Here is a 24,704-nt window from a genome sequence, read left to right on the forward strand (position 1 = left end):
TCACATGCTGCCAGCCAAGTCAGTGGGACGAGATGAACACACACACACACACACACACACACAGACACACACACAGAGCCCTCGCTGCGTGGCTGATTTACAAGTTATGGCCTTTTTCTCCTTCATTCCTCTGTCATTGAAAGGAGATTAGATGGGGCCGATGGCTTTAGACATCAAACATCGTACAGTGGCTCCGTCAGAGCGGTGGCTTTCAGCTCGGCCTCTTCTGGAGACGGAGCTTTGTGGATGCAGTCACATGAAGAGGAGGGAGGGAGGGAGGGAGGGAGGGAGGGAGGAGGGAGGAGAACACGCCGAGCTCCTTCCCAGCGTCCACCCTCCTCTTCCTCAGCCCCCCTAACCTCCACGGCTCCTCCATTCCACAGTCAACTGATGCTCACTGGGATGTGAGGACACTGTTTTCTCACTTAGCAACACACAAACACACACTACACACACACAAACACATTCACACACACTTCCCCCTACTCCTCCTCCATCTTTTCTTCTCTCTCTCCCTTTTCTTTATCGCTAACTTGTGAATGGCAGCCAATCAGGGGCAGAGTCGCCTCAGCTTCAGCCTGGGTGACATCCACCGCCAGAAGTGATGCACTGCGAGAGAGGGGGGGGGGGTGGAGAGAGAGAGAGAGAGAGAGAGAGAGAGAGAGAGAGAGAGAGAGAGAGAGAGAGAGAGAGAGAGAGGAAGAGAGAGAAAGAGAGAGGAGGGGGAGGATGAGAGAGGGAGGGAGAGAGAGAGAGAGAGAGAGAGAGAGAGATGATAGAAAGTGTAGAGGAGGAAAGGGGAGAGGAGCCAGAGAGAGTGGGGAGGAGAAACGGAGCGAGGGAGGGCAGAGAGAAATAGAGAAGCATAGAGCGAGGGAGGCAGAAGACTCTCTCTCTCTCTCTCCCTCTCCCTCTCTCTCCCATGCAAACACACACACACACACACTCCCATACACATTCGCCCCAGCTGTGCAGTTGTCAGTCTTGGAATGTAAGCTGTGCCGTGAGGAGTCAGGTTCTCCAGCGCTAAGCACCGCTCACCGCTCGGGAGCAGGAACACAGCAGCGAGCGCTCAGTGACACAGATGGATGCTAAGCTGTGAGAATCACAAACAGAAAAGGTAAGGGCTTCCTCTCTGACGTGGAGGGACATGTTTAATATGTCGGCTGCCTCCAGACTCCAGGGGCAGCTCTTTGCTCTGTGGCCGAGCCAGACGACTGCTGCAGCGGCAGCGTCACATGAGAAGAAGTGTTGCAACTTCAAAGCTGCAGGATTTTGTTATCCTCTGTTCTCTGATTGGAATTGTGTGTTTCTTTTTTTTAAATTTGTGTGTTTGAAATGAGATGAAGTGTGAGATTCCTGATTCATCTTCCTGACATTTGAACTTAAGGCTGATGAATGATGGGTGATGACTCAGTGCTTTACAGGATCTAATCCTTTCCTTCACGATGTGTGTGTGTGTGTGTGTGTTGCTCAGCGCCGTGCACCTGTCACACACTTGATAACGCTGCATGCGTAACTTTGAGGTGGGCGTCATGACTCGGGGCGATGCTGTGATTCCATAAAGACTGAAGATAATCAACTTTGTCTCAAGATGCAAAGTGTTTCATCAGAGAGGCAGCTCCCCCAGGCTCCACACTGGGAACCAGTTAGACACCCCGCAGAGCTCACGTCCCAATCCATGTATGTGCCTGTCACATGCAACATACATGTGTCTCAAAGTGTGTGTGTGTGTGCACATGTTAAAGTGTCCACGCCAGGCTGTGTGTGTGTGTGTGTGTGGATATGTGTCCGTGTGCAGAGAGGCGGTGCAGCCGGATCTCACTTGTGTTGTGCTGTGGGCAGCGTTGATGGAGAAGCACGCGACCATTCATATCTCATATCAAGAAAAGAAAAACGCATTGGAGGTGTTTACCGTGGGGCTGTGTACGTAGGCTGCATGTGCACATCCTCCAAGGCACAAACTTGATCCAGCTCCATATTCTGGGATGTGTCAGTCTTCTCCTCTCGCATGCAGACAGCTCCACAGCCACCACAGTGATATATAAGGGTGTAGCGCCGTTCACCAGGTCACCCATGTAATGCCATTATTGTTTAGTGCAAATTAGCCACTAACATGCTGCTTGAATTATTGTCAGATGCGGAGTGACCTTTCAGAGCTCCAGTGGGAAGGAGGTGGGAGATGCACGCAGGCACTGGGGCTCCCAGGAGCACCACCACAGCTGGATTTACAGGATTACACATGAATATTTATTTAGAGAGCAGTATGTCAATCAAAAACCTGGATGGATGGGGCTCGACAGAATAATATACACCCATTTGTATCTGTTTTAATAAGTAGCAGGTCATTCTACACCGCAGCCTCTTGTGTTTGTCTTAGATTGGCTAAGCTAACATGGACAGACGTCTCTTCAATCAGCAGGTGTTTGTACATAAACTCATTATCATTTAAAATGCTTTATATACCAACCTTCAATCATCCCAACATACTGACGAGTGCACTCCATATAGTTCTGAATAAGTAAGAGCGTTTTATTTGACAGTTTCCCCCCCGTCTCTGGAGCGTCTTTCTAGAAAACCCACGCCTCTTTCTGGAATATGTCTTTTCAACGATGAAGTGTGCACTGTATCACAAAATTGCTCAGAGGATTTGAAAACATGAGTGAAGCTTGCTGAGGTTTTGCCACCGACTGCAGCCGGCAGCCCACAGCCGGCTCTGGAAGGTCTAGGGCTCCACCAAGTGGAGGCTTTGGTACAGGTGCTGCATCGTGGTGGTGCATCGACGCCCCTCATGCTAGATTTACACTCTGTCTGTGCCGGGCTGCCAAATCCACCAAGCAATCACTGGAGCTCCTCAAACTGACAATCACTGGTTTCCTGCACCCAACACACACGTGTGGTAAATGTCTGTCTCTGTGATGAGATATGACGTTTACAGCTTGTAAATCATGCTGCAGATTATTTTTTTCTTATATATATAAACAGGGCAGGTAATAATCACAGAGACTCATCGTGACAGCGGTTTGATGACCTCACAACCTTCACCTGCCCTCTCTGCCGCTTTGGTTCGTGATAACTGCTCACTTCAGGTTTCATATAACGATATGTCACTTGTTGAATCTCTGGAATATTATACATGGATATAAAAAGGCTGTGATTTAAATGGAGTCAGACTTCCAGCTGATTTAGATTTGGTTCATATTTGTGTGGGGGGGAACGAGGTTTCAGATGATAGAGCATGTTAAAGAGATTCTGCTTGATGCTCCTATGATAATGTTCATTAAAGCAATAATTCAGAATTGTGTTCCAGCTCATGCAACGTGGCTCTGACTTGTATTCTACTCCGATGGAAGCTTGGATTGACTGAAGCCCAGTAAATGATCTTTTATTTGTATTTGACTTCATTCATTCCAACACGTCACTGCCACCTTCCTTCCTACTTTATTTTGCGTTTGGTGTTGTGATTAAAAACCCAATATTATCCTCCTGAGCAGCAGCACCGTGTTAATTTAAAAAACACAGAGTGCAATGTTGACATGAGTCCCGGTGCCAAAGGCTGCAGCAACACAGAGACCAGATGGTCAATCCGGGTGCTTATATCCTCCCATGTATAGAGGAGCATCAATTCATTATGCATGCAAGACCTCTTTAAAAGGTTTACCAGCCAGACCTCCGCTGTGCGCTGCATCCGTGATTACTGTCCAACTGAAGTCAGAGCAGCCACAGAAATGCTTAGTTGCAGGGATCAGTTTAACATTGAGGGGGGGGGGGGGTGCTCACTTTTTGGGACGCGTGTGCACACAGATTTAAACAGACTAATGTGCAAGGCTGCGCTTTTTATTTTTCTTTCTCGAGGAAGCTGGTCCCGACGAACAGCTCGTTTTTATATATCTGATCAAAGATGTTCTTATTCAGCAAAACAAGAATGTATAATTTTGCAGATTACAGAAACGGGGGCAGAGAAGAAGTCTTTGCCAGAACGTGTCGTATAGCAAAGATTAGGAATAACAACCCTAGACAACTCTTTAAAAGCATATTTAACAATTTGCTTCCTTTACATCTCTGGTTTTAATGCTGATGCAATATAAGCTGCTACAACTTAATCCACTCATAAACAATATTTTCTTCTTGGTCTTTTTTAAACCTCATCTATTTAATAGACTGAATAAGTTGAGATAATTCAGCTTGAGCCTATAGGCCCTGGCATGGATTCAGCGTGCTCACTCATCCTTTAATGGAGTGTTTGGAAGAAATCTGAAAAAGACACACTGGCCTAATGCTTAATAGGCACACCACATCAAAGATTAATATCCAGAATGCTATTAAAACTCAAGGACAGGCTGGAATGATAATTAGAAAATGTAATCACAAGCATCAGACTAGATTAATTGCGAGGCGACGTTTCCTGATTTGGGGAATGCATGTGTCACAACCGAGCCACACACTGTGCAGGCATGAGGAAATAACATGAGAAAACGTATCGGCAAATTACAACACAATCTCCTCTGGATGTTATCCCCCCTGGTGCGGATGAACTTTTAGAAAGTTGTTTGCTCGGGAGTCGGAATAAGACAGATTCATTCCCTCTGTGTGTCACTGTAGCTGCTCACAACACATTTCACACGGCTCTCATGGAGTAGGTTGTGTGTTTGTTGGTTTGTGTGTTTGCCTGTCAGCAGGATTAAAGGAAGCAAAACACCACTGAATGGTTTTCCATGACACTGGGTTGAAGGATGGGCCAACAAGGAACTCATTACACTTTTGGGGGGTGGATCAGGGGACATTCATTTTCCCACTGTCTTCAATAAATGTTGATGAAAAAACAATAAAACAAATGAAGGGGATATCCAGGCTCTATGAGTGTGTACACTTTTTGTTGTGGCCTCGGTGAAGGTGAACACTTCAGTTGAATCCCTAATGGTGACCTCACCCATAACAACATGGAGCAGAGACCAAAGCTCACACTGCAAACTGGTGTTATTCAAAAGTTGATTGAATTAATTCAACTGACTAAAAGCATCAAGAGCATTTTTTCCTTTTTTTTTTTTACATCATTATCTCATTAGCTCAGTTATTTGATTCTCTATTCAATCCATTACAAGCATTTACATTCTTTTAAAGCCAATAATGTCATCAATGGAACCATAATACTAATGTATTCATAGAGGGTAACGTTGCCTTTTGTTCGTGTTAATACCTCCACTGACATTACAGACCTTGTTTAAGAGCTCTGAACAGAAGCAGACGAGTCCCTGAACTAGCGTGCGTCTTTCCACAGCCGTCCCTGAAGTACCCACTGAATGCCTGTCAGAATAACTCGGCTCCTCCAGCCTTCACGCGTGAGCCTCACTAAATGTGCTCTTTTAGAAAGAGAGGCTGGATTCAGTAGGATCAACTTCCAAAAAGAGGATAAATTATGCATGCAAACCCAAATGACCTATCAGGACCCGTCCTGGTGGGGACATGGTCTCAGTGAAGTATCGGAAGACGACTCCAAATAACACAAATATATCTTTAACAGAAACCTGGGGATTAGTTCTGGTTGTTTGGCTTTTGAACCCACTTCTTTGTAGATGTCCTCCCTTTAGGATAAATCTAAACATTAATAGAACTCTAGGCAATGTTCTGGAACTAAAGGGATGCAAAGAGAAATTGAAGTTCAAGGTTGGGGGAATATTCCTAAAGTCATCAGGACAATTCATCATGAAACATGCTAGTGGAGTTTGCCCTTTAACTGAAAGAACATAAAACTCTAAACAGTTTATAGCGGAGCGTTTTACAGTGTTCGGCTTCTGCTCGTGTTCAGAAGCTTTGCGTTGCCACAGATGATTGTGTTAAGCTTTTTTAAACAGCAGCTTTGAAGTTGTGTTTGCATTATCAACAGTGATGCAATTTTATAATTAGAGGAAGTTCGTGTCTCTCTCTCTCAAGCTGGGGCATAGAACGTCTCCTGCCTGGAACAAAGGGCACCGGCTGCACTGAAAGATCACAGACGATCTGTACTTTTAATGGACATTAGCATCAGGGCAATAAAAGGGAGAATGGGCACCAGGAAGAAAGTGTTGCAGGGCAGCAACAACAAATTAAAGGACAACAAATGCGGTAACTAAATAAAAGCTTCTGGCAGCAACATGCATATGTTAAACTTTAACCGTTTGTAATAGGAAACAAAGAGCGGACAACATCCTGCAGGTTCTGTGATTAGATTTCATTTGAACGTGGCGTTCACTGAGCTGCTAATGCACCACGATGAGTCTCTCTGCTGATGTCAGTCTATTGAATTTTACTTATGAGCAATGTTTCCTTTTAGTGTCTCTCTATATTTTCCTCAGCCGTTTCCTAGCTTGACTAATGACTCCTGCTGCATTTCCTTGTTGTCTGTGCACTTGCCATTGAATTATTTACTTTGCATGAAAGAAATATAGTCAAACACGTTTCCAATTTGGTTTTGAAGAGTCGTAAATAGTTGTTACCTTGTCGGTACAGCACAAATAGAGACGCACAGTGTACACTCAATGAATCACACAGAGCAATACAGCCTGCACACTTTGAGGATTTAAAGTTATACAAGTGTCATTAAAGTGCGTTTTCTTTTCCACAGGAATCTGACGGACATCCCCGGAGAGGAATACAATGTCTGTTCTGGTGACACGGCCTTCCACCGCTCGTCCCATCACAACCCTGCTACCCTAATTCAGAAGTCACCCAGGACACCCCCCAGCTGAGTGGAGACCATGGTCCTCAACCAGGTCGTGCTCCTGCTGCTGCTCTCCGTCCTGTGGCCCAGCAGCGCCCTGCCCTTCACACCCGGGAATATTGGGAAACTGTTTGGCATGGCGGAGAGCGATGGGCGGATTCTCCAGCGCTCCAAACGGGGATGGATGTGGAATCAATTCTTTCTGCTCGAGGAATACGCAGGAAACGACCATCAATATGTCGGCAAGGTAACGTGTCCACACACATTGTCTGCGCACTAATTATAGAAGGTTTAGCTCGTTGAGAAGCTGTTTGATGTAATTGGCTGAAGACGAATGGGCTGACAGGAAGCTGGCTGGTACATGGAGCCATCAGATACACAGCAAGTGGAAGAACTGTTCTCTTTACCTCCAGTCTGTGAGTTGAATTCATTATTTAATTGGCTGGACGTCATCCTCATCCGCCGAGCGTCTTAAAACATCAGTCAATGATATCGAAGGTTCCGTGAGTCATGAGCTGAAACGTCCTGGTGAGGGAATAGACTTAGTGTCCTTTAATACAACATGAAGCGAGTGGACGGTGACACTCACTGCTCAGTCATTTAAAAACTGACACTAACTGTAAATATATAAAACTTTTGCCAAACTTCAGGACTTGCTATTCGCTCTCGTTTGAGAACTTAGCGATTCAGTCCCTCATGTCAAGGCCCAATTCAGTTGGCTTCAGACTGAGGACGGACAATGTGTCTGGTTTTTAGAAAATGACAAAGAATTTTGAAAATACATAATAATAGAACCTACTTTGACTTTTTAGTTTGGTCCATACCCGATGTGTGTGACCTGTACTGCAGCCGGCCACCAGGAGGCGAGCACGATGATCTGGCTTCACTGTCGGGCAGCTGTCATGTCGTCCATCTTTATTTCCAGTCTGACAAACAAAAGGCTTCTGACTTTAAACAGTGTGAGATTCTCCCTCGAGTGACTCAGAAGGCGAATCAAAAAATAAACTACAGCTCTTGAAAGACACTTTTCTCCAAATAATTACAGAAAGAGCAGAACTCTGGCACAATGCTCCACCTCCTCACCCCCCCCAGATCAGAGGGGCTCTCGTCAGCCCGCCCGTACAGCAGCACTCTAAAGACAGGTGTGATGGGGAGCGCTGCAGTTATCAACTCGAGGGAGGGAAATGAGGTGGCTGTCGACAGCCAATTTTCTCCGAGGAAGCCGGCTTTCATCACACACCTCATTCTCTGGAGTAAACAAGTGTCTTGTGCGAGGTGGAGTAGAGGGGGGGGGGATGTGACAACTTCTTTCTGCAGGAACCATCATCCTGATGTGGAGAAGAGAAGGGAACAGTGGCAATAAAAATGGAACGGGGAGGAAGAGGAGGAAGGAAAACATATCAATCAGAGGGAGCCAATGAAATTCACCTTGTTGTGTTTTATGATGAAGCAGCGAAAGCAAATGCTAACTAAGAGCGGGGGGGGGGCGGGGGGGCTTTCTTCTCCAGCCTCTGATGCTTTCTGGCACCGGACTTCTGTGGCTTGACAGCAATCGCATTCACCAGCTCTCCACTTTGCCTGTGTCCAATATTGTCCTCTATTAAAGTGTCAGAAGAGAAAAAAAAAAACACATGAGGCAGTGATAAATTATCGAAGGGGGGGGGGGGGGATAAAGGGCATCCATTACGCTTTAGAAAAGAAGAGGACCATAATCTGTAATCTCCTATTCCCTCAGTTTCACTTTTGGGGTTTTGGGAAATCGAGGCAGATCCAGGTGGGCTCTGTCGATATAAAGAAAGTAAGACCTGCAGATATTAATAAATTAATAAACCAGTTGAAACCCAGCAGCAATAATTCCAAATCATCCGGCTTGTTGTTTTCTCTTTGTCTCAAATGACAGTAAAAGGAACATCTCAGGGTTCTGTGCTGTTACTCAGACTAAACCAGGCGAGTGGAAGCCATTGTTGTGGCTTCTGAGGAATTATGAATACAATTGACTAAATTAGCCAATTGTTGGAGAAGATAATTGGCACATTCATCGCTGATGATGAAAAAAATGATTCTGCCCCAATCAGATAGATGATGAAGAGTGTGGGGAGTGGGATGAAGAGTTATTCTACAGACAGAGATAAATCCACAGAACTGTAGGACATGGAACAGACAGAGAAATCTTTAAGGCAAGCTATATCTTTTAATAAACACCAGGATGTGCATCTTTGTGCTCGTTTTCATATTCGAAAATCTCTCAGTGAATCCAGAAACATCCTACTGGCTCAGGGATTATTCACTTACTATTCTGTGACATGTTCCTCGAAGAATAATTTATCGATTTGTCGACGACGAAGCTGGAAAAATCGATCAACAATGAAAATAACTACGTTGCGAAACCTAATGAACGTAATGATAGATAAACGGCAGAGTAGATGGAGTGAGATGGATTTGACGACCCAATCACCACAGACAGTTAGAGAGGCAGAGAAAAACAAATAGATTGGGCGAGAGAGGTAGAACGAGAGAGAGAGAGAGAGAGAGAGAAAACTGAGTCCAAATGCAAAAAAGCACTTAAAGGCCGGCGGCGGCACAAAGGCATCACGGCCCCGGTGGTGGCGGTCGCCTTTATAAGGATTATTTAATGGTCTTTTTTCTCCGAGCGCTGTGGGAGCACCTTGTTTATTTCACATTCAATCAAACCCTCTCCAATCAGCCCACACACACTCACTCATCTGTCACTTGAGGTTGATTTCTGGATTACTGCAATCACACACGTGACGTCAGGAGCAGTCGCACTCGGCTGCAGCTCGCCTCCCGACTGGAAGGGAAGCTGCATGCGGCTCCGCTGCATAATACATGCAGCTCACACTGCTTATCAAAGGTGCTCCAAAGACACGCCGCTCCGAGGCTTACACACTGCTGACTGATACCCCCCCGCACAATGATTAACTGCATTTGTAAAAGTAAGGGTTTGCGGCATTTGCTCTGGCTCAGCAGCGATTGTCAACACTGGAAAAAAAAAGCCTGGTATATGATTTATAATTGTAAAGATACTACGGAGTGGCTGAGCGTGTGTGAAGCGTAAAAAAAACCCTCAAATCTCATTTTAACTGACTTTCACGGAGCCTTTAATGAGTGTGAGCGCTCACTGGGTGCAGCTGTGGTGCCCTACTTCTTAAGCAGGGCTGTGAAGTGTGAACACTCGCAATGCCGAGCAACACCAGCACAAACTTTAGACTGCTTTGTTTCATGTGAACAAAATTCTATTGAGTTCTTGGTGCTCTACATTGTCTCAAGCCGTGTAAACAAAAAATGCGCTGCAGTAAAATTTGAATATTCGAGGGAGCTCATGTTGTCGGGTGAATTTTTGAGGATCCTGGAGGTGTCTCATAGTTTGAGGATTTAGCTTGGAGCTGTGACAAAGTGAAAAAGCCTGTGAGCTGTAGGTTTAACCTGCATCGTGGACATTATAGTTCAACGCTGCAAAGGTAAAGAACTCCTGTCTGTCTTAAGAGACACAGGGACACAGGGACACGGGGACGAGGAGTGATTATTCTGTATCCGTTCTGCTCTCTATTTTCCTATCTCCTCTTTGCAGCAGCGGGGCAATGCTTAGCAGAGAGGCAATGCTTAGCAGAGACCTGACAAGAATTGCCAATGATTTCGCTGCTTTTTACCGACAATTCCTCAGTGTTTGTGCAAAGCAATTTAACTCATCAAGGCTCTCTTCTGTGCCTCTGTTGTGAGGCCTTGAACAGGCTGTGTTTGTGCTGCGAGGCCTTGAAAGGAAGAGCCTCTAAATCTCTCTGCAAATACAGCGAGGTAGTGCTAACATTTGATTTTGTTAAGGCTGTGTGGAGACACTTTGTGCCTCGCTCTGAGCACACACAGGAGTATCAGTGCCGTTTTCTGTTCTCGCCGCTCGAGCTGCACGAGATGTGCTGTGTTTACGCATGTTAGATTCAGAGCTGCTCCTCTGCAGTATGTGCAGCTTTGTTTTTTACATTTTGAATCATCACATTGAATGATGTACTGTTGATACTGTTTTTTTTTTATGGGACAACCCTGCAGAGCATCCGTGTGGATGGCCCGGTGCCTCGTCCAGGTACAGGGGCACATTATTATCTGTATATGAAATGTTATCTTATAATAACTCAGTGCAAGCAATGCTTACTTGTGCAAAAACCTTCTTCCACTCAGTAAAAAAACATATATGGCCACAGGGAGATCTGTGTATACACATGATTGGGGAAGCTGACGGTAGACATCCGATAATTAAGAAAAGTGCATGAGCTAAGGGTTTGCTTTTCTCCTGCAGAGAAAAATGTAAAATACATAAAGCAAGGTTCTGCAAAGACTGTAAAACTCCTTTTATCCTGCAGACAGCTGGCTGCAAAGGGTGCGAGCTGCTCTGACGGCTCAGTGTTTGTTGTTTCTCTTGCTTCCTCAGGTTCCTTCTTTACAGGATTAACAATCAGGTCTGAGAAATATGGTAATAATCAGATGAAAACTCCCGAAGAATATAATCAAAGGAATGAAGAAACAAAAGCTCCAGTGGCTGTTGTGTGACGAGGTCCTAGATCGCGTGGCCTAATTATTACAGCCTAAGCACCGTTGTGTGTTTCAATCGTTGCAGTAATGAAATATGTTGCTCTCGTGTTGCAGGGGAGTTGTGCGTTGCTTAGTGAGCGTGTCCTAATGCCTCCTACAGCCAATATACCGCCGCGCACACAATGCATTTCAAAGGAGAGAATAGGTGACTATGGCAGTGAATAGCTTTTCTATTTTTTCCCTCTTCGCTTCGGGGGAATAATTGCACGCCACAGATATAAAGGTCATTTCAATGCAGCAGAAAAACACACAAACACTCCCCAGCTCGCCGACATGAGCCCGTCACTCACCGGCAAACAGCAGTTTGCGGCCTTCGGCTCCACGGCACGTCGTAAATCCCCGGTTCCCCCCCTGGTCTGCAGCTCAGGGCAGAATTCATATTCACAAACAATGAAGAGACTTGTCCCAGAGCGCAAATGTATGTGGAAATTCAAGCTGACTGATATTCCTGCGTAATAGACTTTGGATAATGGAGTTCATCTGCATGGAAGTACTTTCAAACAACTCCTCATACTGTGCGTATTACTCATGTGAACTTGACAGCATCTTGTTTTCACACACGTCCCAATTTTATTATTTTTTTCCAATTTCAGAATAGCGAACACTGAGGAAATGCATTTCTGATTTCCATCCCAAGTTGTACTGTTGACATCACTCTCCCCGACTGCAGGAAAAAAATAATTAGTTTCCTCCCAGCGTGCGGATATTAATATTAATAAGTTACCGACGTACATTCTGTGTCCCTAACTACTAACTACAACGTGAACCCCTGAGATAGAGCTCTAAATATATCTGCTGACAGATCCACGACAGTAATGAGCTTGAATCAAGTGTCTGTCACAGCGTGCCGCCATTACTCCTCCGTGACGCCTGCAGCCGCTTCAAGGTGATGGATAGGTCAGAGGTGACTAATTTTAGCTGTAGTTGCTGTAGGTAAGGTTTTCATCATTTCTCAATGGTGCAATTTGGAAGAGAAATGTGAGACTAATTTGATCTGGAGTAATGGAAACCGTCAGACTTGACACGGCGGGGAGCCGGGTCGCTGAAAACACGAGTCAAAGCAGGAAGGAAAGGCCAAGTCCATTATGATTTCAGAGATTCAGAGAATGTTTCGGTGAAGCGTCTGACTTCCTCCAACCGATCTGATAGGGAGGAGGAAAAAAGAGAGAGAGAGAGAGCTCAACAGGCCAACCCAAGAGATGAGAGCAGATAGTCGATAGAGTTAAATGTTCACAAATGTTCCCACTGATCTGGCCTGTGATCGTTTATTTACATATTCATCATTTGGCCGATAGAAACTGAATAGAAACTGTTTGGCAACGAGGGTGTGATCGTGGAGGAGTGAAAATCTCCTCCACGAGAGAAAAGACCCCGTGCAAATGTATTTTAGTCTTTGTCATGCCACGGTCAGAGCAGCAGTGAGAACTGGAAGCAGACGTGTTGGCAGCAGGAGCAGGAATGATTTGTTATTCAGTGGAGTGCAGCTCCAGGGAAATGTAAAGATTATGGATACCTTATTTTTCAGTTTTTCTTCCAGGAGGATTTAACTGGAAGCAGCTAGGTACTGTTGCCTGTGCTTACACAGAATTAATGTATGCTCTGTGTTTCTATTTAACCTCTGTTCTCCTTCAAAGGGCTCAGCAGCGGGATTAACCCTCTGTTGTGCTTCATAAACATATTTGACTTGAAGTGAAAAGATGCAATAACCCCTCAAACGTCCGTCTCTCGTCTGCAGCTGCACTCCAACATGGACAAAGGGGGGGGCAACGTGAAGTACGTGCTGACGGGGGAAGGGGCGGGCACCTTGTTCCTGATCGACGAGAAGTCCGGGGACATCCACGCCACCAAGAGGCTGGACCGGGAGGAGAAGGCCATGTACACGCTCGTGGCCAAAGTCCTGGACAGGAACACCAACGCGGAGCTGGAGCCCGACACCGAGTTCAACATCAAGATCCACGACATCAACGACAACGAGCCCAAGTTCGCCAAAGACATCTACTTCGCCAGCGTCCCCGAGATGTCGGAAGTTGGTGAGTTGTGGTGTGATTTTGTTTTTTTACTCGAGAGCTGAATGGATTTGGGGATTTATCAAGTCATCAACAAATCCAAAAAGTTATTTGGTTACTATTTTGATAAAGGATTAAACATTTTAAAGGTTTCACAAGCAAAACAAATTGAAATATTTGCTTGTTCAGTTGGGAAATTGTGAGGATTTGCTGCTTTTCTTTGTTCAGCATCACTTTAAACTGTTATTTTGGCTGCGAGTTATTGGACATAATGTTCTGGAGAAGTAAATTTGACAGTTTTTAAATGTGTCCATGGATTAATTCAACAATCGGCTGAGGGAAATAATCAGTGTATTATTTGTGAGGGAAAATCATAAGTCCTTGTTTACTTAATTAAGAATCGATGTAATTGCTTTTTAGAAGAAACACTTTTCAGAGGATATTAAATCCCAGAAACCTTGAGGAGTCCTGCTCATAAGTCTCTGGACGGGTCGGATGTGACTCCGCGTTCACTTCCTCAAAGTCATCCGTGATTTGTTTAGTTGTTGTGTTTGTTATTTGTGGAGTCAGGCTCATTGGGCATTCATGACGAGTAATGTCATTTGCCATTTTTAATAGCAGTAGAAATATTGAAAGTCTAGATTGTCACAGTCTTTCCAATTAAAGATTTGCTTGAGCGCGCCCCACTTCAATCCATTCAAGTTATACAAATAAACCAGTTGGCATGAATATAAACAAAGCTCACGAAAAACAATGCATGCGACTTGAAATCAATCCTCAATTATGCAACGGCAAATGAATACAGGGGAGCAATCAAGAGTGAATCAAGAAGCCAATTGTCTATATGACAAACAGCAACGTGCCGTGTGGAATTCACGATGCGCTGCTCTTAGATTCCTCCGGTGGAAAGGTGGGTCAGGGTCACCGCTGCTCATCTCTGCACTAATAAACCAGCTTCTATGTTCTGACTGAACACACTGGTTAATCAAGCCAGCCAGCCATGAAGAATCAGCAGCTCCCTTTCATGCTACCGTCGCTGGGACTAAGTGGGACAGATGTTCAAGGGTTCATTAGTATGCAGGGAGACAGGCCGACCCAAACAGGACACGCCAGAGGTCTCCTGAATGCCAAGGACAGTATTTGCAGTGTGGCGGTTCTGAAGCGCTGGGGTGGATTTTCTGCAGGACGTGTGGAAGTGACTCCAGTGAATGTTTATCAGTGTCACTTGTTTTGCATATAAACAACAGAGAATCGCACCTCGAAGCCCAAACCTGACTCGAGCACGGTTTATTCAGCGTTTGGCACATTTCCTGTGATGTTGTTAGGATCCCTGTTGATTGATAACACTTAAAGAACCAACAAGCAGAGTGGTGGACTTTATGTTGAGACAATCTTCTGCAGTGTAGTTCTTATCCTCCACCTTCTCCATGTTAGTAGACAGGACATGGGTCAAACTAAGGAAATGAAAGTATCGAATTCTCTCGTTTTCATCGCACTGATTAAAGTCCAAGGGATAATTTTCCAGTAAGTTTGGCTTTAATTAGTAATTTGATGATGATTGACAGCTGAGACTGACTCGCAATTGATCGAGCATGAGCAACATTCATATCCACAATGTTGTGGCTTCCTCACCGGGTAGTAGGAGGAAGTGGAGGTCTGTCGTCCATCTTTATATAAAGTCTGCAGGAAGGTTCATGCACCTGCTGCACAGTACAAACAAATACAACATGATAAGAACAGTAATTCTGTCTCTGTCTGTATTTATGAAGCATCAGACTCTGTGGTCACACTGTGATATATATAACGCTTAAGAGGAGAACTCTCATCAAGGCAGAGACTCTTCAGTCTCGGTGACATTTAAGATGGAGCCGACACTGTGGTTAATCAGACTGTCAGGTGGGAGAGGAGTCGAGCCGCAGACAGTGAGCGGATCACTTTGGTTTCACAGGTTAGACGGAGGCTGCAGCTTCTGTGTTGTTTCCTTCACGAGAATCGTTGTCAGGAGGTGAGAAGCAGCTCCCGGGGAAAAACCCAAAATATCAAAAGACTCCACTTCACCATTATTTAATGATAAGAAATCTGACAGGTTTTGTTGAGTTGTTCTCCAGATGTGAAACGATCAAACGCAGACGGACGGATGCACAAACGCACAATGCATAATTTGCCAGGAAGGTAAAAAAGGAAAGAAGGAATAACTCATATCTATGTTCCTGGTGTTAACGAGACATCACTTCCTTCCTGCAGCCATCTCCTTTGACTTCCTCCACAGCCATGTTGTTTGATTTGAGAATCAGTCACTGGTAACCAGTACAAGAGAAGTGATATCAGCTGGTGTTCAAGCTGTCAGTCTGTTTTCAGGGGGAGTTTCTTGATCATGTCTTGACTCAATATGTTCACTGTCAATGCTTTGGTTTTTAAAATGGACTTCCCGTGTTTTCTTTGCAGGTACATCTGTCGTCACCATCACTGCCAATGACGCCGATGATCAAACGTATGGGAACAGTGCCAAGCTGGTATATAGCATTCTGCAGGGACAGCCGTATTTCTCTGTGGATTCTGAAAATGGTGAGCCAAACCCAGCGGGACCCGATGGAGGCAGTTTCTAAAGTTAGTCCATGAGCAGCTCTCTGGTGCTGCTCTGCAAAGTGAGAAAGAAACGAACTGAAAAAAGAATCTGTCTCCTGGTGCAACTGAGCTCAGACATTTTACTTCACTGAAACAAGACAAAATCTGGAGGAAGAAATCAACTAATTCCTGCTTGAGACTTATTATTTTGTCAAGATGATAGAGTTAAACAGTCCCGAAATTATATCGACACTTATATCCATAATTTGAGATGCAATTTAGTAATAAGCCAATCGTTCATCTGTGACTAATACGAGATTAAAAGGGTAAAGCATTTAAAAGCCATTTAAACATTTCTGAAATTTAAATACTCTCTGGTATTTTGGTGCGTTTAAAATATATTAAGAGATAAAGGAGATAATTTATGTCTAATTTAATCTTGTAGAAGCCTTTATGGGGCATCAGATCAGGTGGAAGAACAGAAAACCAGATCTTTAAAAACAGGAAAATGTCTTAAAGACACATTGGACATAGTTATTTAGCATGAAGAGGAATTAATGCAAACAGTTAGAAATCCAGGGAGAAATTACATTTTCCCTCAAAGCATAATAAGCAGAGTTGTACATAAAAGCACATTTCTAAGACAAATGTTTGAATTGTCTTATCAAGTCTTTCTATTTGTCCTCAGGCACCATTAAGACAGCCCTGCCCGGCATGGACCGAGAGGTCAAGGAGCACTACCAGGTGGTGATCCAGGCCAAAGACATGGCCGGACAGATGGGCGGCCTCTCAGGAACCACCACAGTCAGCATCACGCTCTCCGACGTGAACGACACCCCGCCGCGCTTCGCCAACCGTAAGAGTTCGATTCCCCAGATTCAGTATTGATTCCTCATAGGGCTTTTAAACACGATTAACGTGCCCCCCACCCCCACCTCCCGTTGTGTACAGATTCCTTTCGTATGACGGCCGTGGAGTCGACGGAGGTCGGGGGAGCGATCGGCCGCATCAAGGCCGACGACCCGGACGTCGGGCGGAACGCGGAGATGGAGTACAGCATCATGGGGGGGCACAACATGTTCAACATCATCACTGACCAGACCACACAGGAGGGAATCGTCATCATCAAGAAGGTGAACTCCTGTTTCCTGTTTCCTGTTAAACACTGAACAGACTCTAGAGATGAAGGCTGTGTGACACGTTATCTTAAAGAATCAGTCAAGAGTTTCAAAGAAATATAAATCCAGCACATGATTAATAATTGAACTCCTGGAAGGTTGAAGAATTAACATTGAGGAGTTTCTCCAGTGTTCACATTGTAAAGTACGTTTTACTTTATATTAAAGCAGAGTTCTCTTTTGATCTTGTATTAATATGTATGTTTCCTTTCAGCGTGACGGCAGAAAAGTGCAGCGTCAGATTAGAAACCGACACTAATAACGTTTATTAATGCACAGCAGAGGACAGAGTTTACCAGATACCCTGAGTCAGTGAAATGTAATCTAATGTTAAAGAATCCCTCCGCTGGAGCCTCTTTGTAGTTCTCCAGATCAGTATTCCCCACTCGGGTTTGTAACTCAGACTTTTCAGTGTGAGGAAGATAAAGGCCGACGAAGGAAGTGCAATACAATCAGAATCCTGGAGGGCGTCTGTTCTAATGAAAGAAGCTTGACCTCGGCTGCTCTTTCATTTCCAGGCCCTGGACTATGAAAGTAAGAGGGACTACGAGTTCAGAGTGGAGGTGAAGAACACCTACCTGGACGCCCGGTTCATCAACGGCCTGGAGTTCAAAGACTACGCCACGGTCAAGATCACCGTGGAGGACGTGGACGAGTCCCCCGTCTTCACCCGGAACCCGTACGTCATCGAGGTGCACGAGGACACGGCGGCCGGCAGCTTCGTGGGCGTGGTGTCGGCCAAGGACCCGGACGCCGACAACAAGCCGGTCAAGTAAGTGTCACTGGTCCAGGCTGCTGGAGCCAAATCCCCTTTGTCCCCTTTCCACAACAAGTTCATTCTCCTTGAGAATCGAGTGCTCACAACTTGGCAAACTTTAGACATTAATCAATGACCTGTTAAGCAAAGATTTCCTCACCTAGTGAACGGGGGTGTAGCACCTCATTGTGGTGATTTGATTGTTTCAGAACTCATTGTTTTCCAGCTTTAATTAAACTAGTTTAAAATCAATAAGAACACATGCTGCACGAGAGAGGAATACAAAGTCTGCTCTGGTCCTTTTTAGAGTGAGGACAAGAATGTGCCAACTTGGCTTAATCTGATCTATCAATACGAAGGGGGGGTGGTGGTGGTGGTGGGGGGGGTATTATTCATGGGTGCCCCCTCGATGATTTCCCAGTGGAAGATGTTTATTTCCCAGAATTATGACAGCCCTCTGTGGCACAACACAGAGTCAAAGTGCAGGAGCTTAATTTGCTGAATCGACTCACACAGCTCGGTGACGCCGCTCCACACATATGGCGTCCGCCTGTCTCCGCCGCTCTCCCCCCCGTGCCACAAGGCGCCTTGTGTTGCATATTCAAATTTCATTGGATTATGAAAGTTGAGGATGACAAATGAGCCGGCGCTCATGAAGATGAAGGTTGAGACAACACAGGGAATAATTTAGTTTTGGAAAAATGAGTGAAAATCGGTGTGAAACATGTTTTTGAGGTTCAGAAGAAAAGCTTAAAGCAGAAAGGATCAAAACTGCCATTGAAGTAAAAGGTCGACAGATTGTACAAGACGAGATGAAGCCCAATGAGCTGCTGCTTGTGTTTGTGTGTCAGGGTAACGTGTTGTGTGTTGTGTGTCTCTCAGATACTCAATCGACCGGCACACGGATCTGGAGCGGTTGTTCAACATCGACTCGGTGAACGGAACCATCACCACCATGAAGGCTCTGGACAGGGAGATGTCCAAATGGCACAACATCTCTGTGGTGGCAACAGAAATCAGTAGGTGGCCTTTGTGTTGCTCTTCACCCCCCCCCCCACCTGTTCCAGACTATCTAACCCGTGTCTCTCTCTCTCAGATAATCCCCGTCAGACCACGCGAGTGCCCGTCTTCATCAAGGTGTTGGACGTCAACGATAACGCTCCGGAGTTCGCGATGTCCTACGACACGTTTGTCTGTGAGAACGTCAAAGCAGGACAGGTGCTTAGCATTCACGAGCTCCCCCTGGAAACATCTCACTGACGATTTATCAAATTGATTAATATTAGATCTGTATTTATTGCGATGCCAAAGTCATTAGCTGTGCTACAGCAACACAAATGTGTCATCGTTACTTATTATGTTGTTTAATGATGTCGGTCAGAGTCGGGTTTTATAGTCTCCCTGCTTTATACAGTAACTACATGAGTCATAATATTATTTATATTTCAATAACAGTAATAATCTATCGAGTGCAATCCATGATGGGATAAAACCACATCAGTGTCCCCGAGGCCAGACAAACACTTTACATTCATAAAGTTCTAATCCCTAAATAGTTCATAGAGTGGGTTTTATTTAGATCCTCCTGTAAACAACAGAACTGCACAGAGGAAAAATGTGTCGAGACAAGTTTACAGATAACGTATAAAGTAGATTTCATATTCAACCACCTTTCCTCAGTTTCAGCTCCGAGGAAAAAGAAACAGCTCCAGTGTTTAACGTGTCTCTGAACTGGTTTTGTCCTTCACAGCTGATTCAGACCATCAGCGCGGTGGACACGGACGAACCCCTCGTTGGACACAAGTTCGTCTTCAGCATGAGCTCCACCAACCCCAACTTCACCATCGATGACCGACAAGGTGAGACAAAGACACTTCACGATGCTCAGACTGACGTAAAGTGGATTCAAGGCTGTTTCGGCAAATTTGGGAAACGTGGTTTGACTTTGATGTGAAAAAGATTAAAGATTAAAGTGGGTGTTTTGTCTTTATTGACTTACTCGTGTCTATTAGTCATTGTGTTATGACAATTGTGGTTATGCTCTTTTTATTCCAATTGGAGACAGAAAGTGATAGTTGACATCTGCAGGCGCTGGTTTCCTCTGTTCTCCTTTAATACAGAAACGACTCTGATGAATTGCAGGAGATGAAGTGCTGCAATCCATTTTTTTAAATAAATAATCAAGTCGTGTTTGAAATCTATTTTCTCAAAATCAAATAACAAAAGTTATTTTTCAATGCTCGGGACTTACAGACACCGAAGGGACGCAAATTAAAAGCATCAGATTGAAATCCTTTTTCCTGAAAGATCTGATCCCTGCTCCTCAGATAACACCGCCAACATCCTGACGCGGAGGGGCGGCTTCAGTCGACGTGAGATGAGCGTGTACTTCCTGCCCGTGGTGATCTCGGACAACGACTACCCGATCCAGAGCAGCACCAGCACGCTCATCGTGCGCGTGTGTGCGTGTGACAGCCGTGGGAACATGCAGACGTGCAACTCGGAGGTGCTGCCCTTCTCCGACGGCCTCACCACGGGAGCGCTGGTGGCCATACTGCTCTGTGTCATCATCCTCCTCAGTAAGTCGCCTCCTGTGTGAGTCTGTGTGCGTGCAGGTGTGAGGATTGTGTGTATATGAATGTGTAGCTGCTCATGAAACAATGGGACAGTGAGTTTCACACAGTGTCACCTCGTGCATTCATCTACTTTCTAGCAAAACAGAGATTTTAAGAGAAGATTCTCCCTCGTTCATCTTAATACAACTTAGAGGAAGATGTTCTGCTGCTGTGGTCACTTCATTGGTTTTGCACCACTGGCCAAATAAAGGATTGTTTTGTTTCCAGCCATCTCTATTTAGAACAATGCTGTTAAAAGGTTCTTTGGCGTCTGTGTTAGGGATGAAGTTTGAGGCTAAAGCTACAGACCTCAGGTCAGTTTCAGCCTCAGTCCCTCTATTGTTTAACATTGTGAAGCTTCAGTATGAACATCTTATGGATGACTGCTGCACAGGATATATTAGGGACTAGATTTATGCTCTATTTCTCAAAATGTTTGAAAACAAAGACCTTCAGGATGGGCCCTGAACATAGAGTTTGCACAACATAACCCCTTACAGCTCAAATATCAAAAATTCACATAATAGCTTCAACACTATGAAATGCATCAGTCCTTACCAACCTGTAACCCTAACTTATTAATTCAGTTTTGCTGTGGAGGTGACGCTGAGCTTCTCATGTAGGAGGTTAATTGCTGGTATTTGCAGCCGATGTTAAAAGACTAAATGTTGTTATTGTGTTGTTGGTTTTGAGAAAGCAATAAAAAAAATGTATATACAGCAAATATGAACATCTCTTCAGCTTGTAGAGAAAGGATTTTTACATTTTTTTTATCAGTTTTCGTAAAGGTAAATATCACCATAATCATATATATATATATATATATATAAATCCAAAAAGACTTGAAACATTGCAATCCTCAGTGAAAGAAGACCCAGGACACTCTGCACTCATTCATCCATCCATCCATCCATCCATCCCCACATCCTCCCCAGACACCAGAAGCACATCATGCTGCAGAACACAGTAATTATTCATTTGACCACAAGACTCTGCTTATCGAGGAAACATTTTTTAAGCCATTTCAGGCTGAATAACTCATGTGGAAACCTCTACTTGTGTTTGTCTTAAATAATACAGATGGTAGCAAACAGCTAGTGTGGACTTAGGAGCATTTTCTTTCTTTTTTACATTAGCCATCATCTCTCAGATATCAGCAGGTTTATTATGATGATAGGTTAGTTACTTGGTTCTGAAAGGCAGCTCTCCCTCAGATGCACTCGCTGCAGATAAATCCACTTAACAGAACGTTCAGAGTGGGTTTGACATTCGGAAGCTCCTCGTGGTTCCTCCCCTCGATGTAACAGAATACAGCTCCTATCGTTTTACCCAGCAAAAAGCAGAAATGTGTCGTGCTTATGGTCAAGGGCATATCAATAAGAGATGAGTGGCTAAACCTGACCTCCATCGGCCGAGCGGGGTATTTGATAGGAACGTTTCTGAGTGACTAGCTGCCGGGGATGTAGCTGTGGAAGCCTGTGCATGTTGCTGAAGGCAATGCAGTTAAAGATTTAGGTCTTGTTGTGTGTGTGTGTCTGTGTGTGTGTGTTTGTGTGTGTGTGTGTGTATGTCAAAACTACCGACACAAGCATTCCAGCCCTGACCAGCTTCTCCTTCTATTTGCCTGCTGTAATTTCCTAGTTTTAAATTCCTGTTCCTGGCAGTAGACATATTGTCTCTCGCACATCAAGCGCAGTGAAGGTTAAATGCCAAGCACTCCTCTCGAGCAGAATATCATGACATCTGCTCATTACCCGATGCTTTTCTCTAGCACACGGAGTCGCGAACCCCCCCGACAGACTTCCTCATTCACCTCAGCTTGACTCCGACAGGCAGACGCTGAGCCGGGACGACTCTCTCTCTCTCGGCTTCTCCTCTGCGCCGTCGGAAAACGTGTCAGTGGTCAGTCACAAAATGTTTGCAAGGATTGTTCTGAAGAGCCACCTCCACCCGGGCCATGTGGAAGGTGTTGTAATTAACACCCAGGTGGGAGGCGGGCAGACGACTACACCACCTGCTGGTCAGGGGCAAATAACAGGGAAGTGAAGGAGAAGGAGAGGAGAACAGGTGGAGAACGAATCGTGGCTAACCTTTTTTCTTTTGTTCAGAAGAATTATGACTTTATTTAAAAAACTTGCAACCACACAGTGCCGCGGCCCGGAAACATGCTCACTCTGCAATCTCAGATTGTCTCTTACAGCTGAAAAACAATGAAGGAGATGAAATATGAGGTTGTGCGCTGGAAAGCATTTTCATACAGTGAATGTGCCGTTCACGGGAGAAAGAAAGAAAAAGCTTTCCCACTGAATCTTTAATAATAGGAGGTGAACGCCTGAGGCAGAGTTGGGGATTTATCACGGGTAGCAAATGTGTCTCCCCTCTGCTCGAGCTCCCCTGTGCGTTTTAATGCATGACACATGTTAGGGAGGCACACATCTTGTGCTGAGCTTTCTCTCTCTCTGTGTTTTCCCTGTGCAGTGATCGTGGTGCTGTTCGCCGCCCTGAGGAGACAGAGGAAGAAGGAGCCTCTGATCATCTCCAAGGAGGACGTCAGAGACAACGTGGTCAGCTACAACGACGAGGGGGGCGGAGAGGAGGACACTCAGGCCTTTGATATCGGCACGCTGCGCAACCCGGAGGTGATGGATGCTAACAAGCTGCGCAGGGACATCATACCCGAAATGCTGTTTCCCTTTCGGAGGACATCACCGATAAAGGATAACGCGGATGTCAGAGACTTCATTAACGGGCGGCTGCAGGAGAACGATACGGACCCCACGGCCCCCCCGTACGACTCCCTGGCCACGTACGCGTACGAGGGCGGCGGGTCGCTGGCCGAGTCCCTCAGCTCGCTGGAGTCCGGGGCCACCGAGGGGGACCAGGATTACGACTACCTCGGCAACTGGGGGCCACAGTTCAAAAAGTTGGCAGAGATGTACATCGGGAAGAGCCCCGACAGAGAGACCTAGAAGAAGAAGCTGTCTCTCTTTTATTCAGCCCCATTTCTATTGCTCGTCTGTTCATGGAGCTCTCTCCAGCCAGACAGCGATTCTCTGTCTCGTTAGTTAGCTGCTCAGCTAGTTGACCGTCCGTCTACCTATCTATCAAGCTATCTTATCTGTTTATCTGTCTGGTTTGCTAGCTAGTGCGCTGGTTGACTAGTTGTCTGTTTGATTCTCATCCACGTGCATCGCCTCGTGTGGATGCTGAAACCGAAAAATCAAGACTTGAACTGAGTTTAAACTTTTTCACAGTATAATTCTCCACTGGTTTTTGGTCATATTCAGTAAAGATGCCTTCGACTTTTAGGACTTTTTGTGAACAATGGTGTGGACATTGTGTTTTGTAAGTGACCTGAGAGATAGTAGTATTGTATACTATCGATGTTAAATGGCACCGGACTGGGTTGGGGCGTGGGTGGGGCTTGGGGGGGTGGGGGGGAGGAGCCGAGCGGGTTTTCCTGCCAACTCCATTAGATGCTGTAAATCTACCAAGTGTTTTTAAATAATGGACATCCTATATTCTATTTGCTATCCTTGTTTGACGAGCAATGTTCATGTGAATGGTTGGTGCAGTTTATTTGTCAAACTGTGAATTCATTTTTCATCATATAGGTGTAATATGTAATGGCAAAAGTGTATGTTGTAGGAAAACTGTCATACACTGAATTCATGCTGTTTGAATGCTGAGTCATATTGTTTTATATTTATATTTTTATACTTATTTTCCTAATAAAACAATGTACAAAAGAAGAAGCTGCATTTCCACTGCATTGCTTCAGTTGTCGCCGGGCGGAGCATCGCTGGTTGTGTTCATTGTGTGTTTTCAAATATCAACATGAGCTTCTCTCCTCTCACTGGTTCAATCCCAGAGAAATATCTGTTTTTCTAGCATCAGGCATCATGGGAATTCTGTTCCGCCCACTATGAAGACTAATGAAGATGTGATTCATTAAAACTTTCAAACTTCTGTGTAAGCAAAGTGATGAAGTTCATTTTAACATCACTTTTCTATAGTTAACAACATAGGAATATTAGTATCATATTCTTTTCAATGTACTTTGAAAGAGTATTTTATGTGATAATACAGTTTTGTGTATACTTGTGGATGGATGTACTATTAATGCAGATTCACAGATATCTAATTTGTGTTTCTAGCAGCATCTACGATCCAGGACCCGGTTCTCTACATCTCATTAAGAAAAGGAATAGCTGTGTTATCCATAGGTGTTTGATTTATTCCACTTTTAGTTTCTTTAACTTCTGGTTTGCACAGGATCTCCTG

At 44.9% G+C, this 24,704-nt stretch overlaps 1 protein-coding gene across 1 annotated transcript; it reads left to right on the forward strand.

Annotated features, from left to right (window-relative positions):
• The first annotated feature begins 1,004 nt into the window (after positions 1-1,004).
• On the forward strand, positions 1,005-23,816 carry cdh10a (cadherin 10, type 2a (T2-cadherin)). Its single transcript, XM_062380096.1, has 12 exons — positions 1,005-1,120; positions 6,602-6,944; positions 13,035-13,329; positions 15,751-15,870; positions 16,559-16,726; positions 16,822-17,003; positions 17,567-17,820; positions 18,688-18,824; positions 18,902-19,023; positions 19,556-19,664; positions 20,133-20,384; positions 22,899-23,816. The coding sequence occupies exons 2-12, from the start codon at positions 6,735-6,737 to the stop codon at positions 23,387-23,389; spliced, it is 2,340 nt and encodes a 779-aa protein (XP_062236080.1). The 5' UTR covers positions 1,005-1,120; positions 6,602-6,734; the 3' UTR covers positions 23,390-23,816.
• Positions 23,817-24,704: the final 888 nt, after the last annotated feature.

Source organism: Platichthys flesus, chromosome 21 (genome assembly GCF_949316205.1).
Source record: "Platichthys flesus chromosome 21, fPlaFle2.1, whole genome shotgun sequence".
NCBI classification, from domain to species: domain Eukaryota; kingdom Metazoa; phylum Chordata; class Actinopteri; order Pleuronectiformes; family Pleuronectidae; genus Platichthys; species Platichthys flesus.

What these genes read in the sequence shown, in the direction of transcription:
- cdh10a (XM_062380096.1), top strand. Translation starts at nt 6,735, where the DNA reads ATGGTCCTCAACCAGGTCGTGCTCCTGCTGCTGCTCTCCGTCCTGTGG. An exon ending in ACCATCAATATGTCGGCAAG is followed by an intron (nt 6,945 to 13,034) that starts GTAACGTGTCCA and finishes TCTCGTCTGCAG; the next exon opens with CTGCACTCCAACATGGACAA. An exon ending in CCCCGAGATGTCGGAAGTTG is followed by an intron (nt 13,330 to 15,750) that starts GTGAGTTGTGGT and finishes TTTTCTTTGCAG; the next exon opens with GTACATCTGTCGTCACCATC.